The 19,255-nt window shown below is 37.9% G+C and overlaps 1 protein-coding gene across 9 annotated transcripts in view; it reads right to left on the minus strand.

Moving 5' to 3' along the window:
- Positions 1–19,255, minus strand: part of LOC121080339 (erbin-like) — a 116,784-nt gene that overhangs the window by 62,417 nt on the left and 35,112 nt on the right. For all 9 annotated transcript variants that reach the window (XM_040578267.1, XM_040578266.1, XM_040578268.1 and 6 more), the window contains 4 exons: positions 13,487–13,531; positions 11,658–11,714; positions 8,640–8,837; positions 4,283–4,400 (listed from right to left, as the gene is read on the minus strand). In XM_040578267.1, the coding sequence (XP_040434201.1) occupies positions 4,283–4,400; positions 8,640–8,828 (307 nt within the window). In that variant the 5' untranslated portion in view covers positions 8,829–8,837; positions 11,658–11,714; positions 13,487–13,531. The remainder of the gene's footprint in view (positions 1–4,282; positions 4,401–8,639; positions 8,838–11,657; positions 11,715–13,486; positions 13,532–19,255) is intronic.

Genomic DNA, 19,255 nt, shown 5'->3' on the forward strand with positions numbered 1-19,255 from the left:
ATATAATCATTAGCAAAGATATAGTGCATCCTTCCTTGCTTAGAGGCAGGTAGTCAAGGCTATGAAACCAGATATATGGCCTTGTTTGCAAACCAGTGGTTAAAATCAAGTAGATAAGGGAAAGTCCCTTGGTTCCTCCCTGAGCCCTGGCCAGGCTTCCATGAGTTCTAAGAGGAGAGTGAAACTAGATGTTTCCACATTTGAAATTAGGTGAGCTTGTTTATTCAACAGTATAAAAGCTGGATCCTCTTATAGTGACTTTGGAGACCTCACCTAGGAGTGGATGCACTGCGTAGGACCTCCCAATTGCTGGGAAAGGCTCGCCAAATCCTTGCTTGAACCAGGGCTCCCCAGCAACTGTGGATCTGGATGATGGTAAAGTATTAAGGCAACTGGTGATGTATCTTTCTTAACCACTATAGTCTGTCACATGTGGTAGTGATTAGGTGCATTACCTTGTCTTGGTTTATTCTTGCTGTATTATTTAACTTACTATTCTATTGCTTTAAATGTAAGTAAAGAACATACAACCATTACAGGTTTGTACTCTAATTCAGCACATGCCTTGAAATATCCATCACTTCATGCAAAGACTAAATATATTGACAGAAGAGTCAAATGAAGACTACTGAATAAAACCTCCACTCTGTCTGGCTCAAGAAGGCCCAATAACAAAAGGTGCTGGACACTGGAAGCTTACAGAGAAACATGCATGTCTCCTGGCTTTTCTGTACTTTACTAAATCTTCCCTAGGATTCTGCTTTTGGCTACTGTTGGAGACAGAACACCAGACTAGGTGAATCTTTGTTCCGATTAAATATGATTAAATATTATTAATTATCCATATTTGCATACCTGTCATGCCTCTATTATACAGTTTTATATATTGTATATTTTAAATTAGACATTTAAATCTGAAATTAAAAAGGCAAGACATATTATGAGCTATTAAAACATCATAAAGATCACTTTCTTAGACTAATACTTTTTATGTAAAGCACCTACTATCTTGAAGAATTTTTGCAATTTTGATTTTTCATCTAAACATCAAAACAAATATTATGCATATATGTGTGTAGTTCTTCTTGGGAAGCTGGATGCTCTCCTGTGCAACAGGTCTCCCTCTGTCCTGTGAGCTAGCTGCAGAGCCAAACTCTGCAATTAATGAGATAACCTGACCACATTTTAAAATCAAAGCTTCATTAATTTTTCTATCAGCTGTTTAGAAGCACTTCTCTTTGGTCAATACATTACACTATGCCTGTGCCATAAACAGCTCAACTATCTTATATGAAAACCCTATCATATTTCATGTCTATTGGTATTTGAAAATTAAAGCCTAACTATCCTTCTGTTGTGGTTTAACCCCAGCCAGCAACTAAAGTACCATGCAGCTGCTAACTCCTCTGATGGGGAGGAGAATTGGGAACAAAATAAACCAAAAAAAACCCAAACAAACAAACAAAAAAAAGGTAAAACCTGTTCATTGAGATAAGAGCACTTCAATAATTAAAGTAAATAATGATAATAATAATAATAATAATAATGGAAAGGGATATAACAAAAAGAGAAAGAGAAGAAAGTCAAGGAAAAAACCAAAACAAGTGATGCACAATACAATTGTTTACCACCCACTGACCGATGCCCAGCCAGTCCCCAAGCAGCAACTGCAATCCCTCCCCCCCAACTCCCCCCAGTTTATATACTCAGCATGACATCATATAGCATGGAATATCCCTTTAGCCAGTTCAGGTCACCTGTCCTGGCTGTGTCCCCTCCCAATTTTCTGTGCCCCTCCAGCCCTCTCACTGGCAGGACCTAAGAAACTGAAAAGTCCTTGACTCAGTAGAGACATTACCCAGCAACAACTAAAACCATCAGTGTGTTATCAACATTATTTTCATCCTAAATCCAAAACACAGCACTGTACCAGTTACTAGGAAGAAAATTAACTCCGTCCCAGCTGAAACCAGGACACCTTCTAAAATGCAACCTTTATGATTAAATGCATATTTGATCTGAAAGCATCTGCACTCCATGATTCAGCTCCATCTACATCAGAAGAAAACGCTTATGCTATATTAATACTATAAGAAAAATACAGGAATTATTGCCTTAATTTGTCACAACTGCAGGAATTTGAAAAACACACTCTTAGAATTTGACATTTCTCATCATCCTTCACTAAGATTGGTGATTAATCCCCTGCAATTCTTTTTTAATTAAGAGAAAGCAACCCCGTGCTTCCCACAAAGTCCACTGCTTCCACACTGTATTATTTCAATATTTAACAAAGAAAAAGGAAGAATCAGAGATGCTTAATCAGTTTTGCTAGTTTTGGAAAACGCAAAAAAACTTGTATTTGGCTCTATTATAGAGGAACATCACAACAATTATGGACAGTGAGAAACTGAGCTGTAAATTCTTACCAGGAGAAAAGGGAGACACAGGTGAAGAGAATAGGCTTGCAGTCATCAAGAAAAAAAATAATTCTGTGGTTGCAACAGTAGATAAACAGAAAAGGCACTTAAGTCAACAAACTGAAGTCTCAAATATTACCAAATGTATTAGAAGCCAGAACAACACTATTTCTTACTTTGCCCAACAAGGACAAACGGGGACCCCGATTTGCTTGGTTTGTTTTGGTTGTGGTTTTTTTTTTTTTTAATTTTACAGAGCTTTCAGGAATGGTGGGAGACAACATGTCCCAAGTAAATAAGCATGTGACCGCAGGACTATTTTTGATGTGCAACAATAGGCAGAGTAGCTATCCAAGCAGTGATAAGACTGGGAACAGGCACATGATAATAGTTTAAATAAGTTTGTGACCTATCATTTCTCTGATAAGTGTTAAAAACAAAACAACCCCTCGAAAACAGAGCTTCACAGTTTACTGAGATAGTGTATCATTCAGCTATTGCCTCCTTAAATTCTTCATATGCCTCAGAGAAACAAGTGCTCTTTCAGCAGCTCTTTGAAGGCTTAGCTAAAGGTTATGCTATTTTGGACAGACAACTAACTCTCTAGCTGGTAAGTGGCCAGCTGCCTATTTATGTACATAGGCTAAAGAATTTGCCAGCACTAGAACTCAAAACCCCTTTTGCTGCTTTCAAGTCTTCTGCATTGTGAACTTGTGTTGCAAACAGTTAATCCTTTTAACAGTTCAGCCTAGGACAAAAAGATGATTCTTTCTCTGTTGTGTGTCACTATGAAAGTTTAAGGCCAACGTTCTTTAAGACAGACTATTAATCCACTTGTACCAGGAACAGAGCAGTGACAATCAGGTCAATTTATCACACTAAATGCTGCATTCATTAAGCAGAAATAATAAAGTAACACTTTAAGTACAGATTGGGCTACAATGGACAACAAAGGATAATGCCAATGCCTCAACAACTGGAATACTTTCTTAATAAAGCAGAACTTAGTTTTGTGGAGTCATAATTAGCTAGTTGTCCAAATAAAACAATGAATTTGATATGATAAAATCGTTGGCATAGTTATATAACCCTTATTTTCAAATAAGATTTCAAGGAGAGGTCCTCTAACTTCACTTTGAATTAGTAAGATGAGACTATTATATGCTCATTAATTAGCATGACTGAATTCCCCTCCCCCCAAATAAGCCATGCAAACAAGTCTGATGACAATATAAGTTATTTCAATTTCCTCAGTTGCAGACATCTGCCAACTAGCCAAAACATCACCATTAACAGACCTCATGCGTACAATACTTGGCTGACAACATTTCATAATTTGTAATAGGTAACATGTTAAAAATCTATCATGCTGTGCAAGTCAGACAAGCAATCCAGTCATTGTCCATAGTCACTAGTTCTCCCCATGCAGAGGTTACCACCTGACAGCATAGCAGCCAAGTCCTACTACAATTTTCAGACAGCTCATTAAAATAAACAGAAAACAATTTTTTAATGAAACCAAATAGAGAATCCAGCAAAATTTTACAAATTCTTGTGCAAACTCTCTTCAGTATAGTGAAACTTGAGGAAAGCCACTAAAAGTAATACATTTGAGCACAAGCATTTTTGAAAGAACACAGAAATATTTTCACCTCAAAGTACAAACCAATTTAATAGAGATAATTAAAAGCAAATATCACGGATCATAAAGAGCATCTTTTATATTAAGCAGAAATTTAGAGTAGTAATTTAAAATTTATTAGCTATGCAGCTTCAAGAAACTACACTTTCACTAGTATCTTTGTACAGTCAATGGTGATTTGCCTTTTAGCTACCCAAATACAATAAGTGAAGTGACTTACCATTCTTGCTGACATCCAGTTCCCTGAGATTAATGAGATTTGCAATGGATGCTGGCAATGTGGTTAGATCATTGTCTGGCAAACTCAGCTTGTGCAGAGACTGGCAGTTAAAAAGTTGCTGTTGAAACACAGAAAAAAGTAAATGCAACTTTCACTTAGTTTCCTCTATATAGCTTTTATTTTTATTCCCTTTAAACTTCTGACATTATGGTTTAAAGGCTAGACTATTTAAAGTCTCTGGCTACAAAAACTTTATTTAACTAGTTTCATTCAAAATTGACTAAGTTTTTGATGCTTAGGAAAGCAAAAAACTGCAAATGGTCACAACAAGCCAGCAGCTATGCTTAACACTTCCTACAAATTCCTTCCAGTATCTCAGAAATTGTGACCCGTAGTTACACATAGTCCTGCAAACATCGCAAAATATTTTCCATAATAAACATGCCATGTGATACCCCAGAAGTAATTAGTTTCTTAAAAAAAGAAAAAAAAAGATACATTTTTAAAACTCTGATAGTTCTGGAACACAGAATTTGATCTTCTCTAAAAGTTTAAATTTTATTCCATTAAATCTTACAAGTTTTGGTTTTTTTCCCTTCCATGTTTCCTAGCTTAAGTCCACCAAAATCCAACAAAATTTTGATCTAAGGATACAGCAAACTGTATAATCTCTTTTGTGTATATATATATATTATAATTTGTATCAAGTATTAGCTCAGAACCAGATCTCTTCTTATATGCAAGGTACCTTGATATTCTTACCCAAAGCTTTACAAATTAACAAAATAGGGCAAGTAATAATACTGGAACAGAAGAAAAAAAAATAATCCTCAAATGATCCTCAAAGCTTACAGAGAGTACAAAATAAATATCTGTAAGAAAGTGGATGAAAAGGTTCCTCTGAACAATTTATGATGAAATATTCTTTTCCCAAGAATTTTGGATAAGTTCATTCATAAATACATGGGCTTAATGTTCTTTTCTTATGGAATTCTGAGAAAAGATCAGACAAAACCAGGAAGTCTTCTATGACTAAAAAAAAATATTTATCCCAATTAATGTCCTAGCAACCAGTTTAGTTCAACTGAAATTTCTTGGGTCTTTCTCAATTATGAGGCCATTATTTAGACTACAAACCACTGAACAAGCCCCATTCATTTAATGTTTGCATGTACCACCCCAGAACAAAAGCAGACAAATTAGCAAGATGGACAGCTCAAGGAATGAGCTTGAACTGTCTACTGATGTTTTTAATTCCTCAGAAATGCACACCTGTTAGAACTAGTTGATATCATTAAAGCTTTGAAGAGTTAAAGCTACCTTAGGATATTATATGGGAATGAGAACTTTGATGAGCTCATGTGTTTTGGAGCCATTCCTTTATTTTAGTACTTCAAGAAAGAATATATATTTAAAACTCATCCCTGAAAACAATAATCTGGAATCATTAGAAATTTCCCTGATTGGTCAGGTGAAAACAAATGCAACACAAGGAATTGCAAGATCCCTAAAGGAAAAAAGGGGGGGCAAGTTTTGTAGGGTGCTGACTTCGTAGTTGTTCCCTTTTGCTGCTGTTGTTTTTTAATAATGCTTACATATTCAGTGACTAATTAGATCATCATTACTGGTAGTAAACATGAGAAGTCATAAATTAAGCTCTATTTTACTACAGAATTCCAATTTCTTCCAAACAGCAAAGTGAGCAGGAAAACTATAACTGCTGCATTTTGAGCTTCTCAGCTCAAATGTAGACCATGGCACTTGGGATAAACAGAGTACCTTTTCAGATGTGATTTAGCACACAAGATGAAAGCATTTGAAATGCCCAGTCACTTTTGAAACTAAGACATCACCACCAGTTTCAGGTAAAGTGAAGTCCTTTCTCTACCACCATCTTTCTCCCCATTGCAGTTTGCTCATGCTGCATCCTTAGCCAGTCAAATTAATTGAGGAGCTATACTGTAAGAACCAATTTTTGAAGTACATTGAGGTTCTGAAAAGATTGGGGGCAATTAAAAAAAAACAAAAAACCACCCAAACAAAAGCCCAACCACATACACAGACAGGCTACTTCAGCAATCAGGTTGACAAGACAGCCCAAAACCAGTTGTGTTGTGGTATACAAAGGGCAGCAAATTGCAAAAGAGGAATAAGAACACATCACTGGGGCAAAGAGTAAAGGGGAAGAATGAAACTTTCTTAATCAGGCTTCACAAAGCTGGAGACAGCCTAATAAGTACCACACCCTTCATCTGAGAGGATGGCTTAATTAGAAGCCTTCAGAGCTGAAAGACTAAGTAAGCTTGGGTTAGGGCAAAGGCATACACAGCTTGAAACTCTGGCTCCAAATCGGATAGGATCATTTCAAACGTTACAGGCCTCCCCCTACAGCCCTTCTATGGATAGTTTTAATATTACAATTTCTATCAAATTATTAAATAAAACATTTTTACTATGTCTTTACTATTCCTTAATCTCTCTTCTTCATTTCCTTTACAGTATTTATACACATATATAGACACATGTGTTTTCTTTCTTATGAAAATTGAAAAGGTAGTTAAAAAGTGACTAAAATCACTTAAAAGCTGAAAAAAATGCGTAGCTTCTCAAAAATAAGCCTATAAGGATGATTTATTACAATGTACAAATACATTAACATGAAGCAAGCGTAGGGTATTACAGGTCCCTGCAGTCCTGCAAAGAAAAGCAAAAAGAAATAATACACAAATGTTCAATCAGTCTTTCTAATTGTGTGGCTAATTTAATTTTAGACTAGATCAAGGCAACTGGTAGACTGCACACCTTTCAGTTTACTCACGTGTCAAAACTGGATCTCATATAGGAACTGATTAATGAAATCAAATGGCATGTAACAGAAAAGGAAGACAAAGCAGACTAACAGACTTCTGGTCTAGAATGCCAACATGCATTCATTTGATCACTGCAGTACAGTCCTTCTTCCTCTTTTAAAATTACTAAAGGGAATTTTTTTGAGAATTATCAGTTTGGAAGATGTTTGCTTAGTTCTTATGATTTGGGAAAAATTAGAAATTTAATGCAAGAAGAGTCCAGAAGATTTAATACTTTAGCTAAGAAAGGTATTTTATTCTGTTTTTTAAGCATTCAATTTTATTCTTTAATAAAGAAGAGACAGGAATGAAGTTCTGAAATAATCTGAAAAAAATCTCAAAGACTGATACAAAGTCTTTAGAAGCAAGCTAATAAAACCTAAAGTGTCTAAGTAAAAAAATATCTGCTTGGGAGGAGACAAGAATAATATAGTGGAGGTTCTAAACTGTAACAGACTTTGACAAAATGTCTAGTTTTAACTAATATGTTATTAGCTCTATTCAACGTACAAATATAGATTTTCATCGATAACTTCTCAGGAGCATTTAAAGGTGGAGTTTCAAAAGCACTCAGTTGGTTTAAATCAGTTTTACTGGAATCCAGGGCTTCCGATAAAGCAATTTCAGGACAGTAATTTGACAGTTATTTCCTTATTAGTTTCATTTATCTTTCAAAAAATCCAAACCAGAAAAACCTGAAGCAATTACAGGAAACTTTCAAACAATCTAACAAAGCATTCTATGGTTTTTCTGCATGACAGTGAAGATTTGCACATAATTGTGACAAAAGAATTTTAAATATTAAGTCTTTAATTCCATCAAGGTAGGACCTAGTAATGGAAACAAGTCTATTGTAATGATCACTTTGTACTTCCCAAAAGTCTCACTGGCAAAAATTTTCATTCTTTTCTCTAGTATACTGTTAATTCAGTGTGCAGTTTTATCCTCAGATTTCAGAACAAACAACAAATATTAATTTCTATAATAAAGATGTAATCAAAGTGGCATTCCAGCTCTCTGGTTTTTGAACTTGAGTAATTTGAGATACTTCAGAAAGTCTCTTCAGTCACTCAAAGAAGCAGGACTTCAAGTGAATACATACTTTGGACTGTAATTGTCTTTTGTGGGCACAGAGATCTGAACAAGACATTAATCTTGCTTCTTCTAATCTTCATGTGTTATCAGAGATTCAAAATAATGCAGCAATTTGTTGAATACAGTCAGTCAATTTGAGCAGACACTGCTACAGAAATAAATTAACCTGCCTCCTGCTAGGTACCTCTCTTGTGCTAGATCAGTTATTTAAGCAGTTTCATCCCAATTCAGTACAGCAAACTAGTCAAGCTGGAATACATAAACATTCTTTCTACCAGGGTTGCTTCTTCTGGGACCATTTACTTAAAAGTATTTGGCAAACTGCGGCCTAAAAGCTAGATACTATCAGCTTCTACAATGCTGACAAAGTAAGAATTAATAAATGTAACTGAAAGGGAAACCACCCAACATACCTTTGGAAGCTCTTCAATTTGATTAGCATCTAAATAGAGCTCTTCCAAGGTCTTTTCAAAAGTAAAAATCTCCTTAGGCACCTGTTCCAGGCTGCAGTGAGAATAATCAAGCATAGTGACCACTTCCTCCTCTCCACGAAGACAACGGCATGGCACCAGCCGCACAAACAAATTCCGCTTTGTTGACATTTTCAGGCACTGTAAAACAGAAACTGGTCTATTTAAAAACCAATTAGACAACTTCAGAAATACTTATGTGGGCAGATTTTCAAACTTCCCCTGGCTGCTAAATGCTTAAAAAAGGAAGAAGTGTATACATACCTATGTGTGTGTGTGTGTATACACATAAATGAGAGGGAAGGAAGAGAGAGAATTTATTTCAGCATAACCTCCTCCTGCTTCTTCCACAGGAGCAGGCTCCAGCATGGCATCCTCCAGCCACCCACAGCCAGATGCCGAAGATGCTACTGAAGCTGACGTACTCACTGAATCAGAGCTACCCATGCCTTCTCCAAGCCTCACAGGCTGCACATAAAGACACAAGAGGAATTCCACTGCCAACATTTACAAATGAAAAAAGCCTTTAACAAAAAGGAATATTGTCTCATTTTGTTCTATCTCATTTTGTTCAGTGATCTGCAAAGCCATGGAAAAACACACCACTTCAAAAAGCAGCACCAACAGCGGTCTCTTCAAACAGGAGTATAAACAGAACAACACATGCCTTGGAAACGATAAAGACTGGAAGCAGAGATTGTACACGTGAGTTGATGTGCTGGTTTTGGCTGGGATAGAGTTAGTTTTCAGGGATGTTTTAGTTATTGCTGAGCAGTGCTTACACAGAGTCAAGGACTTTTCTGCTTCTCACACCACCCCACCAGTGAGAAGGCTGGGGGTGCAGCACAAGAGGTTGGGAAGGGACACAGCTGGGACAGCTGACCTCAACTGACCAAAGGGATATTCCAGACCACAGAACATCATGTTCAGTATATAAAGTTGGGGGAAGAAAAAGGAAGGGGGGGGGATGTTCAGAGTGATGTCATTTGTTTTCCCAAGTAACCATTACACATGATGGAGCCCTGCTTCCCTGGAGATGGCTGAACACCTGCCTGCCCATGGGAAGTAGTGAATGAATTCCTTGTGCTCTGCATGCGTGCCCAGCTTTTGCTTTACCTATTAAACTGCCTTTATCTCAACCCACAAGTTTTCTCACTTTTACCTTTCCAATTCTCTCCCTCATTCCAATGCGGGAGGACTGAGCGAGCAGCTGCATGGTGCTTAGTTGCCAGCTGGGGTTAAAACCATGACACTGGGAATACGAACTATTTATCCCAATAGGATACTGAAGTGAACTCCATCCCCCACTAGTCACCATATCCCCCCCCTTTTTTTTTTTAAACATGCAGTACAAATACCCAGAGCTACGATACAGCTAGTAATCACAGCTATCTGATACACCTAGCTGTACCAAGCTACTTCAGAACCGCTTTGCTTTCAGAATTCACTAGTTTCTACATTAAATAACTCCATTTTCTTTCATTGTTGCTGTGAAAAAGATCCATGGAAACAAACAAGTTCCTGACTTTCTAGACAAAGAAAGCAATGAAAATTAAATACACAGAACAACCAGACTAAGAGATGGTAAGCCTCTAGAAGAGGTATAAAACCATATTAAACACTGCTTATACCTTCCGGTTTAGTCCTTTGAGGGATTATGTCTGGATCTACTCTACAGTTAAGTGCTGTGTATCACAAACCGTCAACATCTATTCAAGCAGAAAGGAAGAGATACTGTCTTAATTTCTTCAGTTATAACAATGTAGTCAAAAGAGATGAACCAGCATAGGGGAAGGGAAAAGCAATGCTAGTCATTTGTCCATAGGAAGCCACAAACCTTATGGAGCAGTAAGCAGAGCTGAGGCAGTGTGGCAAAAGCACAGTTTCTTAGCTCAGCAGAGAATGCCAAAGCACATAAAGCCTACAGTCTTGCAGACTACACAAAAGGCTGGAAAAAAAGCAAGCATGCATCTATCTCCTTAAGTTATGTGCTGTTTGTAGCAATGTCAGATAAAATATGCAGATTTTGTATGTTTTAAACTGGTATTTTATAGTAAGTCTCAAAATTACAGTCACTGAAGTGTCAATATTTATTAGCATTTCCACAATCTGAGCAGCACTATTAATAAAAATCAGAGCATATTGAAGCTGCTGTCATGAGTTGTTGGGGGGTGTGTGGGGGTGTGGTAGGGGACACAACAACAACTCCTCCACAGAAATTCATACAGAAGTTATGAAGACAAAAATCTTCTATTGGGCATTCTTTTTGTTCATGAGAAATACTTGCCTCTAGAAACCCTTACAATATGAGGTGAAAGCAACTTAGTGCCATCTGCACTGGCATCATTTAATAAAGAAAAAGCTGATTCTGAACAGGTGTTGCTTTTCCACAGAGCTTTTAACAGAAAATTGAACTTTATTTGGCTGCTTAATACTTCTGATATTCTTAAATATGCTCTCTAGCTAAATAATGTTGATGCATCAATAAGAAGCGACATGATACGATGTTCACCTGGGCTTTAGATCAGCAAACCAGAAAACAGTAAGAGGCCCAAAAAGCATTCAAAGCATTTTTTATCCAAGTTTTTTGAAAACATGCTTATAACTGCTTTTTTTAATAATTTTTAGTTCTTAGGAAAAATAAAATGCTAAAGCTCTACAAGTCAAAACATTTAATAATTGATATTAAGCTTTAAAACAGACACTTTTCCTGCAACTTCGTTTCCCACATATTCCCCTTTCTACATATGCATACACTTATTTGTAAATACATATCATTCACTTGGCTCTTCAACAGATACTTATAACTTAAAAAGTTGCCCTCAGAAGACCATGAGAGATGATGCAGAGTAAAATTCAAGTGCTTTGGAGGTGATTATTACAACATATGAATAAAGAAAAGGATTTATATTTTAATATATTGTGCAGATGGTTCAAAAGAAATAAAAATTATGTACTTACCACTGTGTTACTTTTTTCTCCCTGCTGCTTCTTCCCTGAGCTTTCAAAGCCAACATTCTGTTTAAGACAAAGGTACAAAAATGTTAGTCAACCCTATACCTACTAGATAAGGATAAATTGATATTTTATTGTATTAGATATTTATTTTGCTTTCAGAGTTGGGGGTGGGGTGGGTGGGTTGGTTGGTTGTTTTGGTTGTTTTTTTTACTTCATCACACCCACATGTTGCATATAATCTTTTATTAGACACTGAAATACTTTAGGGAGGGACATATCTAATTTTATTTGTGCAGTACTTAAGAAATATGGCAACATGTCTTATAGGGACCATGGGAGCGTATAAAATGCTGGTGACACCCAACACACTTCTATAAGGAGCGATTGGGTAAATATCGCATTAAACATGTTGACTCACTAACACAGATAGCCTGTTAACCTAGTATGAGAAAGATAAATATCATCCAGATACTGAAGTGAATATGACTACCAAGCAGGAGAAAGAGAAGCACACAGAATAAGAACCTTTGGCAAAGATTTTGGGCACGATATTTAACTGTATACTGAATTTTCCAATATAAACTTGTGAAACTTAATCAAACAAGTCCCAGGATTCATCTGAATGACCCTAAGATTTTCACAGTGTGTGCACTCCTGTCCTAAAATACAAATGATCTGAGATTCAAGTCCTCTTGGACCACATTTAAGTGAAGTTTTCCAACAACTCAGATGAATAATCTATTACTTATATCCCTTTAATTAGATCTATAAAGGTGGTATATTTTCTTCCATTTAAAACCTACTCAAGTATACTCTGAATATACCTCCTGTATCAGGCAGACACTTTATCATTTATGCCACAGCTTATGCACAAAATTGGATCCTAGAGCTGTTTCAGCTTATTAAAATACAGAAGGCTGTGGATACATGCTACAGCAGAAACCTAGGCATAGACAGAATGCAGACTGCAAATTTTACAGACTCTGTGAATGCTTGTGGCACTCTAAATGCATGAATTTGTCTTGTGCCTGTGGCCTTTTATTGCTATTGGCTAGTCCAGGAGATTCTGCACCATAGTTTGAGTTGTTAACCATCTGAGGCTTTATATTTTAATTTATCAATTAAGCATAGAATACACTGGACTCAATTGTTAGAACCAATAATCATCTAGTAGCTGTCTGAAATTAGTTTAGAAAATAGGTATTAGGAACTTGAGGAATCATTTATATTTCCCGCATTTCAGAAACACAATGTTATAGCATAATAAAGACTTCAAATTAAAATTGTTTAAAAAATAGCAACTGTTTGATGTTAGTTTCTACTATAATTGTATATTTAATTATAGATCTCACTCTACCAGCCAAGTCATTGTTAGGGTATGTAAATTCCCAAGTTCTCTTTCTTTCCAGGGCAGAGGTGAGCAGTGCTAATTGAGCAAAAATGAAATCTATTATTAGATGTCATTTTCCCCACACACATAACGTTCCAATTAAAATTGCTATTATGAACCTTTTACTTCCTTCTGCATTTATTTTGTTCCTCACTGCTTTACAATGTTGAATGAGGAGACATCACTGACCAGTTTGATTACAGATACAATTAGCAATCTGAAAACTTGCAAAGTTGCTAAACATTTATAACGATAAATGAAGATAACCTCTGCTGTGCTCTGAATATACAAAATGTTACCAAAAAATATTAGGGTGTTATTGCTTGTTTCGGTGAGCTTTTAAAGGGGAAAAAAAAAGTAGTCAGATACTTTTTTTAATAGCTTCAGCTGTCAACTACTGTGCACATCAATTTGCTGTCATAACAGTATATTATTAACTCACCCTATATGCACATTATGAAGGTCAATTCTTGAATGTCAGTCTTCTCTATAAACAAGAACAAAGGAAGAAACCAGGAGACATAATAAACTTTTATATTCAAAACAGGAATTAGATAGTAGAGCAGTAACAAAGCAGAGAAATGAATTTTTATAAATGCACTTATTTGAAGTAGGGATATACTCTCAAGGCAAATGTCCTGTACTGAAACTTTTTAATAAACTGTGAACAACTGAACAGGTGTCTTACTGGAAGCTGAAATTTCCTGTTTGAACTGATATTAAATTCATAACTAACAGCAACAGCTTCTGATTATGACTAACCATATACAACATGTATATGCAAAATGTATTTCTACTCTATTACACTTCACACAAGCATGTGCCACCTGCCTCTGAGGTATGCTCCATTTCTCCATGACATTATCACATTACTCTTGAAAAGACTAATGCTGCTGCTTAATCTCATGGTTTGAGCCAATTTACAAACACTAAGCCTTGGCTTGCTGTCAGATCTCTTCACTGCCTTCCTGCAAATCAATGACACTTTTAACCATATAACTTAAAGCTACCCAAACCCCTACTGCAAAGCTTAATTTACATTCTGCAAATACTGTTCTAGAAGCGATTTGGTTTATGGATAGAATGAAGCTATAAAATCCCCTTGGATTTTTATTATGTAACAGGATCACAATCCTCTTCTAATACACAAAAACAATCCAACCATGAGCCACCTGAACTAAAAAGGCAAACAGCTTGTTATGGTAATAAAGACTTATATCATTCAAAATCACAAAGCCACAAGGTAATTAATCCCTAGCTTGCAAGAAAGATTAAGGAAATGAATATGCTGAATTCAACTGATTGGAAAATGGTCCTAGGTTGGTTTTTTTCTATTAAAAAAACCAAAACCAAAAAACACAAAAAAAACCCACCACACAACACTAAACCATTCTGCAGATTGAGCTTGAAATAACCAACGCACAGATAGCTTTTGAATCTGAAAAAACACAAGAACACAATTGTTATTTAAAATATAAAAAATAGAAGATGGTAGTGTCCAGAAAAGAACAAGATACAAATTTGCTGTGTTTCCTCTGATAATGAGGTTCTACTGAGGGTTGTTTTGCCTCAATTCTTAACGGCTTTTATTAAACTTGATGTGAACTAACACAACATAAGCGCAACATGCAGAAACTGCTGTTTGTGCATAGTCTGCAAATCACCAGCAAGTTTCTCCTCATTCCCAATGTCTCATTCTGTGAAGGGTCATCTTGGAGTGTCATGGTTTAACCCCAGCCAGCAACCAAGCACCATGCAGCCACTTGCTCACTCCCCCCCCACCAGGAGGGGTGGGGAGGAGAATCAGAAAGGAATGTAAAACTCCAGGGTTGAGATGAAAACAATTTAATAATTGAAACAGAATAAAGAGGTAAGAACAACAATAATAACAATAACAACAATTACAATGGAAAGGTGGGGAAAAAGGGTAAAATCCAAAGGAAAAGGGAAAAGGAAAACCAAGTGATGCACAGTACAACTGCTCACCACCCACTGACCGATGCCCAGCCAGTCCCCAAGCAACAATCCCTCCCGTCTAACTCTCCCAGTTTATATACCAAGCATGACAGCCCATGGTATGGAATGCCTCTTTGGCTGGTTCAGGTCAGCTGACCTGGCTGTGTCCTTTCTCAGTCTCTTGTGCCCCTCCAGCCCTCTGGCTGGCAGGGCTCAAGAAACTGAAAAGTCCTTGACTGAGTATAAACATCACCCAGCAACAACTAAAACCATCAGTGTCCTATCAACATTGTTCTCACACCATACCCAAAACACAGCACTGTACTAGCTACTAAGAAGAAAGTTAACGCTATCCCAGCTGAAACCAGGACATGGAGAAATACAGTGAATGAAGGAATGCACCCTTCACATATTGACAGAAGTGCTACCAAACTGCATGCCCTGAAATGCATTTTGAAGATTATATTCATGCATCTTCCAAAACCCTTTTTACAGCAGTTGCCCATTCCAGTTCACAGTCCCTTCCAGTATTACATGAAATGGATTATTACATCTGATAAACAAAGGGGTTTTTTTTGTTTTATACATATGGCTCCATTCTCAATCCCATGGAACACTGCAGGCTTGGGCAAGAGTGGCTGGAAAGCTGCCTGGTGGAAAAGGACCTGGGGATGCTGGTCGACAGCCGGCTGAACATGAGGCAGCAGTGTGCCCAGGTGGCCAAAAAAGCCAATAGCATCCTGGCTTGTATCAGAAACAGGGCCCCTCACTACAAGACAGACATTGAGGTGCTGGAGCGTGTCCAAAGAAGGGCAATGAAGCTGGTGGAAGGTCTAGAGAACAAGTCCTATAAGGAGCAGTTGAGGGAACTGGGGTTGTTTAAGCCTGTAAAAAAGGAGGCTCAGGGGAGACCTTATCACTCTCTACAGCTACCTGAAAGGAGGTTGTGGTGAGGTTGGTGTCGATCTATTCTCCCCAAATACCAAGCGATAGAACGAGAGGAAATGGCCTCAAGTTGCGCCAGGGAAGGTTTAGATTGGATATTAGGAAAAATGTCTTCACCAAAAGGGTTGTCAGGCATTGGAACAGGCTGCCCAGGGAGGTGGTGGAGTCATCATCCCTGGAGGTATTTAAAAGACATGTAGACATGGCGTTTAGGGACATGGTTTAGTGGTGGACTTGGCAGTGCTGGGTTAACAGTTGGATTCAGTCTTAAAGGTCCTTTCCAACCTAAATCATTATATGATTCTATTCTATGATTCTCACTTCTGAGTGAAGACGGAATCAGAACGTGAGCTCTAAAAACAACCTGATACCTGTTTAATCTCAAATCAATTCTTCTGAATCTTTCAGATCACCTCCAACAAGCCAAGATCTGGCAAAAAAAAAAAAAAAGTCTGTATTTAAAGCTTTCATAGCAATAAAGAAAATCTCTTGCTTACCTAATTACTAAATTTTATCTTCTTAAATAAATGTCCATTTTTCTTCTCTAACTGCATTAGATGACATCTCTATGCAATATTCTTTCTAGCAATAAGACACTGCAACTAGAAGAAAACCTTTTCCAACAGGTTGGGGGGAAAAAAAAGCACTAAGTAGTTTTTCTAATAGGAAAAAATCATATTAGTAAAAATCAGTAGTGAGATTAATGGACTAATTCCAATCTAGATATCAGATTTCATTTTGATACCATTAAGGGATCAGAACTGAGACAGACTGATAACGTCATGGATAAAATCATTCAACACAGCTTTAATTCATGTGCTGCAAGACTAAGCATATAGTCCAGTTTACCCATAAAACTATACAGATGTAGAAACGTACTTGAAGTTAACAGTAGTCTGGTGTTCACACCAATGAGAGACTGGGCTGAAAATAAATACTAACAGCATGATCTATAAAAACAGAGACCAGAATAAACACTAGCAATTAGACAACAGTAGCGCTATTAGCACTCCAGTTAAAAAGAAACATTCTTAACAGCTTTAACTACACTTGGCAGGCTAGTGTCTAAACCAAAAATAGCAAAAACTAAGACAGAACTTAACCAATTTATCTAACACCCAGTAGTTTAAGACTAATGAGTCTTAAACTTAAATCTTGCTGGATGTAAAAATGCCTGGGTAATCACTCCCTACAGAAACCACATCTCTATCTCCACTCAGTTGGTTATTGTTTGCTTTAAATGCACATTTAAAGAAAACTACAGCTGACAAGCTTCAAAAGGAAGGAAATTTAAAAGAGAAGCCTTTACTCTCAGTCAAAATTTTCTCTCTTAGAGAGGTATAGGAATAAAAAGGAAAGTAAGGAAATCCATATAAAAAAGGGAAAAAAAAAACTTGGTTGGTTTGCTAACATGCCTTCTATCAGTCCAAGGTTTCTCAGACAACTAATACTACTCTTACAGGTGATCCTCCCAATGACAGTGTCCTCAATAAAGTTGACAGCCCTGAAAGAGTAATCTCTTCTGCTTCCTCATCCATTCCATTGCAATTTCTTAAACTGGTGATTAACCCATCCCCCTCCACTTCTGCTTGTTCCTCTTTTTCAGTATGTTCTTTCCCACCCCAAGTTGCTTCCCTTGCCTTTCTAACACTACAATATCCTTTCCATCTCACAGGAAAGCTCTGAATGCTGAGCACCTCCGGGGATTGCCTACTTAAAATCAGTACATATAAAACCAGAACTTTATCTCAACCACCATCACCAACTGTTCTTGTAACATGCTTTGATTACTTCTATGGAAATCACTAGAATCCTGCTTGTTACTCTGATCCACAACTCTCCTCAGTTCTTTCTCCCTTGAGTTCGTGTAGTCACACTTCCCCCTGCCCCAAACACGCAAACCAAAATCTTAACCACACAAACTTGCTCTACTTGCTATACAAATTTCTACAACTGTAGTGGTTTGACCCTGGCTGAACACCAGGTGCCCACTAAAGCCACCATATCACTCCCTCTCCTCAACTGAACAAGGGGAGAGAAAATATAATGAAAGGCTCATGGGTCACAATAAGGACAGGGAGATCACTCAGCAATTACCATCATGGGCAAAACAGACGCGGCTTGGGAATATCAGTTCAGTTTATTACCATTCAAATCACAGTAGGGTAATGAGAAATAAAAATAAATCTTAAAAACACCTTCCCCTGACCCCTCCCTTCATCCTGGGCACTTCACTACTGATTTTCACTACCTCCTCCCCCAGAGCAGCACAGGGGAACAGGGAATGGGGGTTACAGTCAGTTCGTTACACATTCTCTCTGCCGCTCCTTTCTCCTCAGGAGGATGACTCCTCACACTCTTCCCCTGCTCCAGCATGGAGCCCTTCCCAAGGGAGAGGGCTCTCCACAAACTTCTCCAAAATGTGTCCTTTCCATGGGCTGCAGCTCTTCACAAGGTGCTCCAGCATGGATCCTTTCCATGGGGTGCAGTCCTTCAGGAACGGACTGCTCCAGCGGGTGTCCCCCACAGGGTCACAAGTCCTGCCAGAAAACCTGTTCTAGTGTAGACTCCTCTCTCTATGGGTTGACAGGTCCTGCCAGGAGCCTGCTCCAGTGTGGGCTCTCCACGGGGTCACAGCTTCCTTTGGATGCATCCAGTTGCTCCAACACGGGGTCCTCCACAGGCTACAGATAGATAGTTGCTCCACCATCGACCTCCATGGGCTAAGGGGCACAGCCTGCCTCACCATGGTCTTCACCACTGGCTGCAGGGGAATCTCTGCTCTGGTGCCTGGAGCACCTCCTCCCCCTCCTTCTTCACTGACCTTGGTGGCTGCAGAGTTGTTGATCTCACATATTCTCACTCCTCTCTCTTCTGGCTGCTGCTGGTGTTGCACACGGTTTTTTTCTTCCCTTCTTAGATACACTATCCCAGAGGTGGTACCACCATCACTGATTGGTTCAGCCTTGGCCAGCAGTAGGTCCATCTTGGAGCCAGCTGGCATTGGCTCCATTGGACATGGGGGAAGCTTCTAGCAGCTTCTCACAGAAGCCACCAAACCTTGCCATGCAAACCAAACACAAGGACACTGCTTGACTATGTTTCTGGTTTAAGTACCCCTATTTCCCCCCTTTTCTTTTAGGGAGATAAGCAGCTTATTTCACTTTTTTTTTTTTTACCTCAAAACTATTTTCTCATTCAAACATCAGGAGGGAGACTCCTAATCAAAGTTAGCTTCTATCACCATCATCTATTTTTCAAAACGACGTTTGAAAGTATCCCCACACAGATATATAAAATTCACTATGAA

This window comes from Falco naumanni, chromosome W (assembly GCF_017639655.2).
Source record: "Falco naumanni isolate bFalNau1 chromosome W, bFalNau1.pat, whole genome shotgun sequence".
In the NCBI taxonomy this organism is placed as follows: Eukaryota; Metazoa; Chordata; class Aves; order Falconiformes; family Falconidae; genus Falco; species Falco naumanni.